Below are 14497 nucleotides of genomic sequence, written 5' to 3'. Positions count from 1 at the left end.
AGTAAGGGGGTGAGTGGGGAACTAACACCCAAGACCGACGTGATTGAGTTGGACCATCCTCCTCCTCCTCCTGCTGCCACAACTCCACCACCAGAGCCACCACGTGGAAGGAAGTGTGGAAGGAAGACCAGAGAGTGATGACCCTGGGTTCAGTCTGGTCTGACAAAAGCTGCAGTCTCTTGTATGACCACAGCCTGGGGACACAGATGTCATCTGCTGCTTTCCGGATCTCTGGGACTTCTGGACCAGACTGCACTCCCTTAGATAAGGACTCCTCAGGCCACCAATTTTGCTTGAAAATAGTTGATGTGTGCGGTGGGGGTCCAAGGCTTCACCCATTTCTGCAGTTTCTCCAGCGTTGCCTCTCTCTTTGTTTAGTTGTGAGCCCTTAATAAATGTTTTTTTTTGGAAATTTATACTCTCCTATGTGTGTTTTCATCCAAAAAGGACAGTTTGTTGTCGACGATTCAGGTACATTTCTACCATAAAATGTGAAATTAACAAGGGACAACAACACCAAACAATCTCCTACAGATTAAATAGAACAACATATCAATGGTGTTGTGGTAACTTGACACAAAAAACACACACAAAAATTTTCAGGAGTACAAATAAAAATCCCAAAAACAAAAAATAAGCCTTGAAAAAAATACAAACCAAAAACAAAAAAATGGGCCTTAAAAACCAAAAAAAAACAAAAAACAAAATAATGTTGTCAGATGTGACAAATCAAAATATATTGAGGGAATCCCGATAAATAGTAAAGAAATAAGTTTGTGAGAAGTGTGTGTGAATATAAGCAGCAAAACTACTTAATTCTTGTCACATTATAAAGAAGAAGAGAGTGCGCTGTATTAAACCATTTTTAACATTGCAGCGTGACAAAAGTGCTGTATCCATTGCGAACGCTAAGTTTACCAGACCGAGCTGTTCCGAGTCGGAATTTCTTCTGAGCATGCGTGGCACTTTGTGCGTCGGAACAGGCCACACACGGTCGGAATTGACGCGATCGGACTTTGTTGTCGGAAAATGTTATATCCTGCTCTCAAACTTTGTGTGTCGGAAAATCGATGGAAAATGTCCGATGGAGCCCACAAACGGTCGGAATTTCTGACAACACGCTCCGATCGGACATTTTCAATCGGAAAATCCGACCGTGTACGGGGCATTACAGAAAACGTTTGACCTCTGTCATTGCCAACAAAGGCTATATAACAAAGTATTGAGATGAACTCTCTCTCATCTTTTTAAGTGGGAGAATTTGCACAATTGGTGGCTGACTAAATACTTTTTTGCCCCACTCTATTTGTGTTTTTGCCGTTTTTATAAATCTTGTAAACATCATTGTTTTGTGGACAAATATAATTTCCAAATAAAAAGTATTTGAATCAAAAAAGGTCTATAGCAGATGCGGAATTATATGTAAGGCCACTGACACCATTTGAGAAACAGATTATTCAAACTCGCTGGGAAGAGGACCTCCAGATCTTTTTTACAAGATCGCAAATTAACAGGATTATTCTATTAGCTCAAAAAACCTCCATAGCTAGCCGCTTTCAAGAACAGGGTTATAAGCTATACTGATAGGTGGTATAGGGTTCCTGCCTTAATGAACAAATTCTACCCGCAAAGTTATGCTGGCGATGTAATAAAGAGACTGGGACATTACTACACATTTTTTTGGCAGTGCCCTTTAATTACAGCATTCTGGAAGGATGTGAGGGAGATGATTAAAAAATTGACATTTGTTGACCTTGGTTTGGATCCTTTGGGCTATCTCTTGCATTTAAATGAACAACCCCTTCACCACTATAGAAAGACGTTGTTAGCGCAAATGCTGAATGCTGCCTGGGCTTATATTCCAGACATGTGGAAGTCCACGACTACATCTTCTCTGAAACACTGGTTTTCTAGGATAGACGAAATTAGGACAATGGAATTTTTAGCGTCTCTCTATAGTAGAGAGGGGGAGTGTAGGGATACCTGGCAGCCATGGACGACCTTTTCGGGCACCCCTCAATATGTTGATTGCATTTCCGTATAGGTTGGGAGGGTGAATTCATAAGGATGAGCTGGGCCCTGATGGGGGAACTCTGGGAGGGGGAGTGGGGCGAGGGGGGGAGGCAGCAAAGGTTCTGAGTTTGAGTTAGTTATATTTAATCCTTCTTTTTCCTCTTCCTTTTTTTTTCTCTCTCTTTTTCTCAGTTTTTTAGTAGATTTTGTCTCTGGAGCCCCATTGATGGGGTCAGGAGAAAGGTTTCCCATTTTAATGTAGTTAAGTTAAGGTATAAGCATATAGGTTAACAATTGCAGTAATCGATGCATATCGACATATAATTTGGAGGTTATTATTTGATTCAAAGTGAATTTGCATTAAGGTGGCGTATTAATTTATATTCTGTATTAATCTCCTATCTCTAGTTTATATCTTTAGTTTATAAATTTAATAAGTGTCAATGTTGGCCTATTAGATGTATATGCTTAGCGAAGTTGGTTTTGTAATAGGTTTATTTCTTTGTTTGTCTTCTTTTTCTACATGATTGTTTATATTTGGAAAAATCTTTGAATAAAGAGTTATATGTAAAAAAGCCAGCCATAAATAGATAGAATCTCTGCCATTTCAGCAGGGACCGGCCCAGATTCAATCTGTCTATGGGCAGGCTGGGTGTACTAAAGTCGATCCATTGATTGACTTTAATACAAATGGCCTGTAAGATTTTCTGCATGTGATCACTGCTGGCAGATCTAGCTACTAGCAGTTATCATTGTGTTCTGCTGGCAGGGAAGGCTGCCCGCCATCAGAACACAATAGCGCAGCGGGGGGGGGGGGGGGGGTTCCCCCATCAACACTGACTTTTTTGATCGGGGATTTGAGCGATTTTCTTTCCTGCAACCCGTAGTTGCAGGAAAGAAAATCGCATCATCTATGGCTTCCCTTATTGCAGGGAATTACCATTTAGATTATATTGGTAAACAAGGTCACTTTAGTTTAGCATTGGTAAGATACAATACATAGCTCCCAACTGTCCCTTATTTAAAGAGACTGTCTCTCTTGAAATCAATTTCCTCTGTCCCTTTTTCTTCAGTTATCCCTCTTATTATTCGATGTATAGTTCTTTATAAGAATTGTGCCATTTTAAGGATAAATTCACCTTTAGTAACAAGTTATGCCCATATTTGGGGGGTAACATAACATCTTACTAACTGAGCAATCCCTTCATAACCCCCCCCCCCCCCCTCCCCGTTCTGACAGCGGGCTGTGGATCTTCTCCCCGCACGCACTGTCATAATGTAAAAGAAAACCCCAGCTGTATGGATTATACGAATCTTTATATCAATGGGAGAACTACAACTACCGCCCGCCATTGCAGATAATGACTTGTAGTTCTCGATTAATTACATGGGCGCTGATGAGCACTCTGGATAGTTCATTAATGCTTACTGTCATTCAGTAACTGCCTGCCTGTGCGAGCAGACAGCTACACTGACAATCAGCAGGAGCCTAGGTCTGCACCCATGATCTGCTGATCGTGGGTGCATTGCTTTATAGACTCCTAATAAAAAATAATAAATGCACATTTTTTACCTGCAAAAAGATGTGCATTTATTATTATTATTAATATTTTTTAAATAAAAGTGAACTTAGCCTTTAGGCTGGGTGCACAGGGCGGCTCACAGCAGGAGTCCAGTGCATCCCCATTCACTGTTTCAAGTCTGATTTCAGTCTGAATTTGTGGCTGAATTCTGACCTGAAAATGAACAGGACTCCTGTGCAATTCTCACTGGAGCCACGTGAACCGGCTTCTTAGAGAGACTGTCACAATCTTCTGAAATGCGAATTGGATGCGATGAAAGCAGCATCCAATTCACAATAACCGCATCCAATTTGCAATAGTAAGAACCTAGCCTTAAAGTGGATGTAAACCCCATTCATGAAATTTGAGCTAGGCAAATATCTGCAGTGTTTTTTTATCTCTCTTCAGGCCGGGTTCACACTATTGCGAATTACCCACATCCAATTTGCAATAGCAGGATATTGTTACTGGCTCTCTATGGAGCCGGTTCACATATCTCCGATGCGGCTCTGGTGCGAATTTGCACAGGAGCCCGGTGCGTCTTTTGGTCCGTTTCAGGTCCAAATGCAGCCCAAAATTTGGGCTGAAATCAGACCTGAAACAGTAAACAGAACACACAGGACCCCTGCTATGAACCGCATCGGCATTAGTTGTGAACCAAGTCTCAAAGCACTAAGTCCTGTGGCTTTCTCCTGCTCCGTTCTTCTGTTATCAGCATTATAACTTCTGACAAGTTCTCTGTCAACTGTGATAAAGCCAGCCTGAAATTTTGTGTCAGGGAGGGTGTTATAAGTAGATTAGCAGAGAGCTGGTCTTTTCACAGCACAGCTCGGAAAGTATGTGCCTATGTGGATTGGGGGTCTGTGCATTTCTTCCAATCAGCTGTCTCCAAGTGAAAGAAAAGAATCCACACCCACAGGAAGAGAAAATTCTAACAGGACTTGCACATACTAAACAATATATAAAGGTGAAGACAGCAGATATACATGTAAAACGTATGTAGGAGGATTTGTTTCATCTCTGTACATCATCTGATGCTGTTCACTTCACTGGGTATAGGAGAGGGTTTACATCCAGTAAACTTTTTTTTGTGGATAGAGTAAAGAAAGAATAGAACACCTGTCAGGATTATTGTTGTCTGTGTCCCAATATGGCCATTCACCCTCTCTAATTGTCCTGTTTATCGTTATCATTGAAAGTGAAAGCCAAAGAAAATCCAACATTTTGGGTTGTCCCCAGAACAATAATAAATGGGAAATAATCCAATGGAGACTCTACTTCTAGTGACCCTGGTAACAACCAGGGGTTCCTTCACTTTGGAGGGATTTTCTCTTACTTCCTGTTTTAGCTATGTGACAGGAAGTGAAATCTCCCCAAAGAGACACATATGGAAGATAAAAAAAAAAAAAAAAAAAACTGACAGGGGTTATAATCCTCCCTTATTCTATCCACAATGAAAAAGGTTTGCCTTTAATTCTACAGTAACCGATACTGTTAAAAATATTTGTTTTCACAATTTCATCCTCATACTCAGCATAATAATATGCTACTTACTACTCAAAACAGAACCCATATAAAAAATATTATTAATAATCGCCATGTCTTGTACGAATATCTTTGAATATCACTATTGTCAGGAATAATCCCAGTCCCTAACAACACCATACTGGCTCAGTCATCTGCGCACGCGTGTAACATTTGTTCTCCGCGCCTGCCAACCAAACTTGAGCTAAACCCCACAACGCGTGACGTTCTTGAGGTACAGCTCCTTCCGCCAATAGTAATCGAGAACAAAAGTTCGCAGGGTCGTTTGGACGAATCGTAGGAATCCTAGGCGGCGGTGGGCGGTTCCCTCGGAAGCTGTGTGAGGAACAAGACGGTAGTAGGCGGTGCCGGGCAGCTAGCAAGTTGTGCCAAGCTAGCAATACGCGTCAGGGCAGTGGCGTCAAAGATGCAGTTTGTTTAGCTCAGGATGGAGGAGCCATGGGGGTGAAGTAGGTGTCCGGGGTGCACAGAAGGCGGCCTTTTCCCTCAGGCCGGAGCATCGATACGCCGAGCGCAGCTACGGAACTAGGATTTAATCAGGCAGGAGGGGAAGCCTCCAAGAGGACGGGCGGAGGGAGGAAAGAGCCCGAGTGGAGGAGAATGGAGGAGAAAAAAGAAGAGGGTGAGGCCGAGATTCAGGAGCACGGACCCGAACATTGGTTCACTAAATGGGAGCGCCAGTGTCTGGCTGAGGCCGAACAGGAGGAGCCCATAGAGGAGGAGGCCGAGCAGAGTCAGCAGAAGCTCTGGCATCTCTTCCAGAACTCCGCCACGGCCGTGGCTCAGCTTTACAAAGGTCAGAACCGGGTGGGGTGCGGGGAGGAGGCTGGGGAACACCGGGGCCAAAAAAAACAAAATGGCGGAAGACCGTACCGAAGTAGCTGCATTTAGCCCCGCCCTCTGACCCTCGATTTGTATAGGCCGAGTGATGTAACCCATAGCAACCTGTGAGGAGTGTCATTGGCCTTCTTGTGTGTTTTGCGCTCAACCTATGTGTGTGTGCTCGGGGCGTGTTTAGCGCTCCCTATCAGCCCCGGGGGTGTCATTGGCCGCATCGCCCACCAGGGACGCCCTTCTGTCATGACAGCTGTGTTTACTCCCGGCTCCCGATGATGCCCCTAGACGGCCGGAAGGAGCCAGCGACAGTCTGATCCGCGGCGGAAGGACGGGGGATTAGGGCTGTTCAGCCGAAAACAAAATGGCGCTGCAGCCTTTTATTGTGACTAATTGGCAGCCGGTTATTTACGGGATTGGAACGTTGGGTCTGGTCAAAATGGCGAATATGGCCGATGGTGCCGGCAGAGGAGTCCGGACTTCTGTTTGTATTCACACCAGTGCCTTGTGTCTTCTTTACAGATCGCGTCTGTCAGCAACAAGGAATGTCACTGTGGGCTCCTTTCCAGAACGCTGCTACAGCTGTCACCAATCTGTACAAAGGTAGGAAGAGGCCGGAGCAGACTCGGCGCTGGCTGTGTGCACATCGTGTTCTGTCTAATGCGCTTCTTAACCAGCTGCCATTTGTCAGGATTTCATATAGTGTGTGTGAGATTTTCTCATCTCTAGTCTGTGGGGCTGACTTCTAAAATACAACTACTAAACGTTATCTGAAAGCTAGAACATGGAAATGCACATCCTTGTAATAATCCCCCCCCCCTTTTTTTTTTTCTTTCTGTGTGATAGAACTTGAGGCGTGCATGTCTTCATCTTTTGCTGTGTATCAGTGTTGGTGATCGCCTGCAGCCTCTTCACATCTACACAGGGGTGGGTTTATGGAAGGTGAGGACAGCGGACAATGCCTTTTTTAGTTGTATGTCAGCACAGTCACTTGTAGTCTCAGGGTGTTACAGGGTGATAGTGTAGGAAAACAAGTGAGAGGCAGGGACAGAGCGTTGTCATCTTGAAGTTGTGTACCTTTTTTTTTTTTTTTTTTTTTTTTTTTTTTTTTTTTTTTTTTTTTAAATTTAATAATCATGTTATACTTGCATGCTCTGTGCAGTAGTTTTGCACAGAGCAGCACTGATACTCCTGTTTTGGAGTCCCATGCTGGTGCTCCTGTCTCCTCAACCTGCTACACCGAGTGCCCTTCTAGATCACCACTTCCTATGGGCACACCCCCGCAGGCTCACTTCTGAGCCGCTCTGTGGCAATTGCCACAGACAGCGGGGCCCAGCCCACCCCCCCACCCCCCCCCCCACCCCGCTCTCTCGACATAGGATTTGATTGAGAGGAGCGGGAGCCAGTAGCTCTGTTATCAATCTGCCCTGTGCGGAGGGACAGAACTGGGAGAGCCGATGCTCTCGTGCACATTGCTGAGTCAAAATCTGGCTGAGGTAAGTATAAAGGGGAGGGGTCCTCTGCAACAGAAGGGTTTTTCTACCTCAATGCATAGACTGTTTTAAAGTAAAAAAAATCTACCTTTAAAACCACTTTAACCGCTTCAGCCCCGGAAGATTTTACCCCCTTCCTGACCAGAGCACTTTTTGCGATTCGGCACTGCGTCGCTTTAACTGACAATTGCACAGTCGTGCGACGTGGCTCTTAAACAAAATTGACGTCCTTTTTTTCCCACAAATAGAGCTTTCTTTTGGTGGTATTTGATCACCTCTGCAATTTTTATTTTTTCCGCTATAAACAAAATAAGAGGGACAATTTTGAAAAAAACGCATTATTTTTTACATTTTGCTATAATATCCCCCAAAAATATATAAAGAGTTTTTTTTTTTTTTTCCCCTCAGTTTAGGCCGATCGTATTCTTCTACATATTTTTGGTAAAAAAAAATCGCAATAAGCATTTATTGATTGGTTTACGCAAAAGTTATAACGTTTACAAAATAGGGGATAGTTTTATGGCATTTTTATTATTATTTTTATTTTTTTTTTTTTTTACTAGTAATGGCGGCGATCAGCGATTTTTAATTGTGACTGCGACATTATGGCGGATATGTCGGACATTTTTGACACATTTTTGGGACCATTGTCATTTATACAGCGATCAGTGCGATTAAAAATGCACGGATTACTGTGTAAATGACAATGGCAGAGAAGGGGTTAACCACTAGGGGGTGGGGAGGAGTTAAGTCAGTACTAGGGATGTGTTCTAACTGTAGGGGGATGGGCTAGCAGTGACACGTCACTGATGTCTGCTCCCTGTTATCGGGAGCAGAGATACTGACACTTGTCACTAGGCAGAACGGGGAGGTGCTGTTTATATCAGCATCTCCCCATTCGTCCTCTCCGTGAGGCGATCGCGTGTATCCCCGCGGCGATCGAGTCCGCGGGACCCGACTCACGGAGCTCCTGGCGCACGCAACGGCACGGCGGGAAATTCAAATGGACGTGCCTGTACGTCCATTTGCCCAGCAGTGCCATTCTGCCGACGCACATCGGCGTGCGCCAGTCGGGAAGGGGTTAAAGCCTAACTCCGGCATAACAGCTCCTCTTTAATTGGTGATAAGAAGAAAAAAAAATCTAAATGCTATTGCAGGGACCTTGACAGGGGAACTTTAAATAGCAGAAAAATACTACCACTTTAAACTGTTTAGGCATTTTATTTTTCTTATTTGGCAGACTAAACATGCAAAGTCCGCTTTGCCCTCCAAAATCTCTCCTACTCCTAGCAATCTTGTACTGTTTATAGGATGTGCCATGCAGTGTATGTCACTGTTCATTCTTGGCTTGATAAGAAAAGTTGGGTTCTGGATGATGCAGCTCCTGCAGGGTAATTCAGTGGCCTGCCCTGAGGAAGATGCTGGTATACTAGTGGTACTGGAGCCTGAACCTGTCACCTTTGCTTTACTTTGGTCAGCATTTCAGCACAGATCGGTATATTCTGATGACACAGGAGTCCCTGCTGTCAGAATACAGTAGTGCAGTCGGGATGGTTCACTTATCCATCTTGAATATGTGGATGGGGGAATCTGTTCAAAAAAAAAAAAAAAAAAAAACCTGATCAGCTGGCTGGGTGATCAAAATACTGACTTATCTACGGCCTGCTTTAGACTGCACATTTTGTTCAGTATTCTTGTGTTTTTAAAAAGTCACTGTTTTCGTAATGACGTAGTAATGCCCCTTTTGCAATGCGTTTTTTTTTTTTTTTTTTTTTTCTTTTCTTTCCTGTGTGCAAACTTCTGTAAAATGTACAGAACGTTACACAGCTCAGTGTACATACTTGCCATCCCCTTGCTCTGGAATGAATTCAATTGTTGCTGATAGTTGGGGGTCATGTCCTTCCTGGGCAGCCAATAAAAATAGCCAAAGATACCAAACCTGGGAGAAGACCAGTGAAAAAACTGGCATCTGGGAGGGGACTTGTGGCTGTTTCATTGCTACAGGGAAGATGACTTTAGTTCTGCTTTGGTGTAAAGCTATAACATGCTTCGTACTGTAGTAAATGGAAGAGAAGCAGGTGGCATTAAATGGATTTAGTGGATAGATGTTTGATAGCAGAAACGTCCCGCTGTCAGACCAGTAGGGTTTTTTTTTTTTTTTTTTTTTCTTTTTTTAAAGCTTATTCCTGATCTAAAAACTGGTATTCCAAGAGGTAAATTATTTGATGCTGTTGTGCTTCTCGCATTGCATTGTAAACTGGCTCCCAAGGAAATTGCTTAGAAGATGAATTAGCAACTCGAAATAAATCAACTAGAATATATGCCCAGTGCAGGTGTTTTTGTACACGTTACTCTGCCTGATTCATCTCTAATCAGAAAGTGCCATATAAAAAATATATTTATAGGTTGCTTTAATTTGATTCAAGTCTATCTTTCTGTATAAACAAAGAATATACATTTTTTATTTTTTTAACATTCTTAAAGTTGCCACCAATTCCTTTTGAGTGTTTTTTGTTTTATGTTTTTAGTCTTGATTTAAATTCGATCTTAAATGTTCAAATTTAACAAGGTATACAACAGTGGATTGACTTTCAGCATATACAGTATATAATATATATGTTAAGCAATAGGTGCTTTAGTGCATATCTAAAAGTAAATCTTGTCTACGTGTTTTTTTTATTTTTTATTTTTTTTCCTCTGTGGGTTGACTGGATGGACTTGTGTCTTTTTTCAAACAGACTAACTATATAGTTGCACACTCGCTATGAACCATGCGTTTGTACTTGTCTTTGCATTCCAATAAATGCCAATGTAATGGTTTAACTTTACTGAAGTCCTATTTTCAGCAGCATGGCCTGGCACTGTGTTTATATCCTGCTTTGCTGTGGATGAGCTGCTCTTGGGCTTATGGACTATATGATGGCAGGAAACAGACCCGGTAGTTGGAAACCAAGACTTGTTCAGTAAAGTTTACCTATGATATTGGAAGGGTTGTGTTTTTTGTTTTTTTGTTTTTTACAAATATCTAAAGTGCAGTGTGCATTTTGTATTCAGCTGCAAGTCTTTTTGGGTATATCTCTACCAGCTTTGCACATCTAGAGTGACATTTTTGCCCATTCTTTGCAAAAAAAACCTCAAGCTCTGTTAAATTGGATGGGAAGCCTGTGAACAGCAATGTTTTTTAAGTCTTGCCACAGATTCTCAATTGGATTTAGGTCTGGACTTTGACACTGCCATTCTAACACATGAATATGCTTTGCTCTAAATCATTCCACTGTAGCTCTGGCTGTATGTTTAGGGTTGTTCTGCTGGATGATGAACCTCTGCACCAGTCTCGTCTTTTGCAGACTCGAACAGGTTTTCTTCTAAGATTGCCCTGTATTTGGCTCCATCCATCTTGCTATCAATTCTGACCAGCTTTCCTGTCCCTGCTCACAAAAAACATCCCCAAAACATGATGCTGCCACCCCCATGTTTCACGGTTGGGATGGTGTGTTCAGGGTGATGTACACACCGTTTTGCTTTTATGCCAAAAAGTCCAATTTTGGTCTCATCTGACCAGAGAACCACCTTCTTCCTCATGTTTGCTGTGTCCCCCACATTGCTTCACGCAAACTGCAAATGGGACTTCTTATGGTTTTCTTTCAACAATGGCTCTCTTGACACGCTTTCATAAAGGCCAGATTTGTGAAGTGCATGACTAATAGTTGTGCTGTGGACAGGATTCTCCCACTTGAGCTGTGGATCTCTGCAGCCCCTCCAGAGTTGCCATGGGCCTCTTTGCTGCTTCTTTGATTAATGCTCTCCTTGTGCCTGGCAGTTTAGGTGGATAGCAATGTCTTGGTTGGTTTGCAGTTGTGCCATACTCTCCATTTTCAGATGATGGATTGAACAGTGCTCTGTGAGATGTTCAAAGCTTGGGATTTTTTTTTTTTTTTTTTTTTTTTTTTTTTCATATATAAATTTTTTTTTTTATATATATATCATTTCTATCCCCCTCACCTTCCAGGACAGCTACTTGAGAGAGAGATGATTGGCGCCGCCCTCTACAGGAAACACAAATCAGAAACCATTTAAAAGGCCCCTCCCTTTCCTCTGACCCTCAGTTGTTTTGTGTTTCCAGGAGCACCAACACTTTTTTTGTTTTCTTAAGGTCTGGTAACTGTGCTTGGTGGACCCCCCTTCTCTGGTTTCACCCAGGACTAGTTGTGGCCAAGTCCTGGGTGATAGTCTGTACTTTACCAGAAGGGTTCCCTATTTCTAAGGGTTACTTGCCTACCTGTGATGTGAGTAGTGGCAGCTCCCTTCCATTTTTTTTTCCCCAGATCTGCTGTGTGGAACTGTGTTCTAGTGCTTCATTGTGGTGTACCAAGATGCAGCAGCAGATTCAGTGAAATCTGCAGCCAGGGCTTCTGCTCTCATTCAGCTAGGTGAGCTATCTGGCTTAAATCTTGGGAAGGTGATCTTGCATCCAAGAATAAGCTCTGTGGCATTCCCTTCGAAGGCAAGCTCTTGTTCGGTTCCTCCTTAGAGGAGGTCCTAGCTCGTTCCTCTAAAAAGAGTAAACAATTCCCTTCTTCCCAAAGGCATAAACCCCAGATTAAGAGGCCTTTTCGTGGCTTCCAAAACAGGACTAATTTTAAAGGCAACAGACAAAAAAGAAATGGTCTTTTAACAAAGACAAGCAAAAAGCGGGGACTCTCTTTGCTCCTTCAGCCCCTTCCAAGTGACGCCAGGGTAGGGGGAAGATTGTGCCATTTCATCAAAGAATGGGCAGAGATTTCCAGCAATTCCCTTATTCTTCAAACATTGGAAAGGGGTTACAGGTTGGAATTCAAAAGTCTTCCTCAGAGGTTTTTTCTTACCCACCTGCCGAGAGACGGCAAGCCATGATAAATCTGATTTCTGTTTTCCGGGACAGGAGAAAACTCCCTGTTTCCCAGTTCAGAAGTTCCGGGGATTTTATTCTCACATCTTTCTGGTCAAGAAAGCTTCCGGCGGCTTTCGTATGGTCATAAATTTAAGCGTTCTGAACGAATTCATAGTTTACAGATGTTTCCGAATGGAGAACATTTATTCGGTGAAGAATCTGTTGTTGCCAAGGGTCTCCATGGTGACCCTGGATCTTCAGGATGATTATCTTCATGTACCAAACTGCCAGAGTCACCGAAGGTTCCTCCAGGTTTGCAGTTCTCATAGGAAACGAGCCATCTCACTGGCAGTTCAATGCCCTTCCTTTTTGGTCTCTCAGCAGCACCGAGAATTTTTACAAAAATCATGGCCGAAGTCATGTTTTTTTTTCGGATTCAAAGTGTATCAATCGTCCCATATCTAGATGATTTTTTGCTCGGGACAGAGTCCCTTGTTCAAGATCTGCAATTGGTTTTGCGGACCCCTCAGAGATTGGGATGGAGGGTCAACCAGCAGAAGTCTTGCCTGGTACCCTCCCAGTGCATACCTTTATTTTGGGTTATCTAATAGATACTTATCCAAAAGATTTTTCTTCCCGAGGAGAAGATTTTGAAAATTCTTCTCTCCGTGCAGGCCTTCGTTGCTCCCTCAGACCTCTCTTCGGCAGATCATGCAGTTGCTGGGTCTGATGACTGCGGCTATTCCAGGGGTTCCTTGGGCCCAATTGCACTCCAGACTCCTCCAGGCTTTTCTTTTACTCCATTGGGATTGCAGGAACGATTCTCTGGATCAGCTGGTAAAACTACCAGAAGGGAAGTCGCTGCCTGGTGAGAGCAGCGAGAACACCTACAGGGAGGAAGGATTGGGCACAACATTCCCTGGTAAAAATTAGCACAGACTCCAGTCTGTGGGGTTGGGGTGCTCACTGACAGGAGTGGCAGGCCCAGGGAGCCTGGTTGCAAGAGGAGGCAGGCCGCTCCTCAAATTTCGGAGAACTTCTAGCTGTGGGGAAAGCACTTGTGTCTCTGGAAGAGAGGGTTTATTCAAAAGACCTACAGTGGGGATGTAAAGTATTTAGACCCCCCTAAATTTTTCACTCTTTGTTATATTGCAGCCATTTGCTAAAATCATTTTAAGTTCATTTTTTTTCCTCATTATTGTACACACAGCACCCCATATTGACAGAAAAACACAGAATTGTTGACATTTTTTCAGATTTATTAAAAAAGAAAAACTGAAATATCACATGGTCCTAAGTATTCAGACCCTTTGCTCAGTATTTAGTACAAGCACCCTTTTGATCTAATACAGCCATGAGTCTTTTTGGGAAAGATGCAACAAGTTTTTCACACCTGGATTTGGGGATCCTCTCCAGTTCTGTCGGGTTGGATGGTAAATGTTGGTGGACAGCCATTTTTAGGTCTCTCCAGAGATGCTCAATTGGGTTTAAGTCAGGGCTCTGGCTGGGCCATTCAAGAACAGTCACGGAGTTGTTGTGAAGCCACTCCTTTGTTATTTTAGCTGTGCGCTTAAGGTCATTGTCTTTTTGGAAGGTAAACCTTCGGCCCAGTTTGAGGTCCTGAGAAGGTTTTCATCCAGGATATCCCTGTACTTGGCCGCATTAGTCTTTCCCTCAATTGCAACCAGTCGTCCTGTCCCTGCAGCTGAAAAACACCCCCCCAGCATGATGCTGCCACCACCATGCTTCACTGTTGGGATTGTATTGGACATGTGATGAGCAGTGCCTGGTTTTCTCCACACATACTGCTTAGAATTAAGGCCAAAAAGTTCTATCTTGGTCTCATCAGACCAGAGAATCTTATTTCTCACCATCTTGGAGTCCTTCAGGTGTTTTTTTTTTTAGCAAACTCCATGCGGGCTTTCATGTGTCTTGCACTGAGGAGAGGCTTCCGTCGGGCCACTCTGCCATAAAGCCCTGACTGGTGGAGGGCTGCAGTGATAATTGACATTCTACAACTTTCTCCCATCTCCCGACTGCATCTCTGGAGCTCAGCCACAGTGATCTTTGGGTTCTTCTTTATCTCTCTCACCAAGGCTCTTCTCCCCCTTTCCCCTCTTCTCCAGTTTGGCTGGACGGGCCAGCTCTAGGAAGGGTTCTGGTCGTCCCAAATGTCTTCC

At 43.4% G+C, this 14497-nt stretch overlaps 1 protein-coding gene across 1 annotated transcript in view; it reads left to right on the top strand.

The window, feature by feature from the left end:
- The first annotated feature begins 5405 nt into the window (after window positions 1-5405).
- Window positions 5406-14497, top strand: part of HAPSTR1 (HUWE1 associated protein modifying stress responses) — a 41537-nt gene continuing 32445 nt past the window's right edge. The window contains exons 1-2 of the mRNA XM_073632968.1: window positions 5406-5916; window positions 6477-6557. Of these exons, the coding sequence (XP_073489069.1) occupies window positions 5721-5916; window positions 6477-6557 (277 nt within the window). The 5' untranslated portion in view covers window positions 5406-5720. The remainder of the gene's footprint in view (window positions 5917-6476; window positions 6558-14497) is intronic.

This window comes from Aquarana catesbeiana, linkage group LG06 (genome assembly GCF_042186555.1).
Source record: "Aquarana catesbeiana isolate 2022-GZ linkage group LG06, ASM4218655v1, whole genome shotgun sequence".
In the NCBI taxonomy this organism is placed as follows: Eukaryota; Metazoa; Chordata; class Amphibia; order Anura; family Ranidae; genus Aquarana; species Aquarana catesbeiana.
This window is presented reverse-complemented; position numbering and strand designations above follow the sequence as displayed.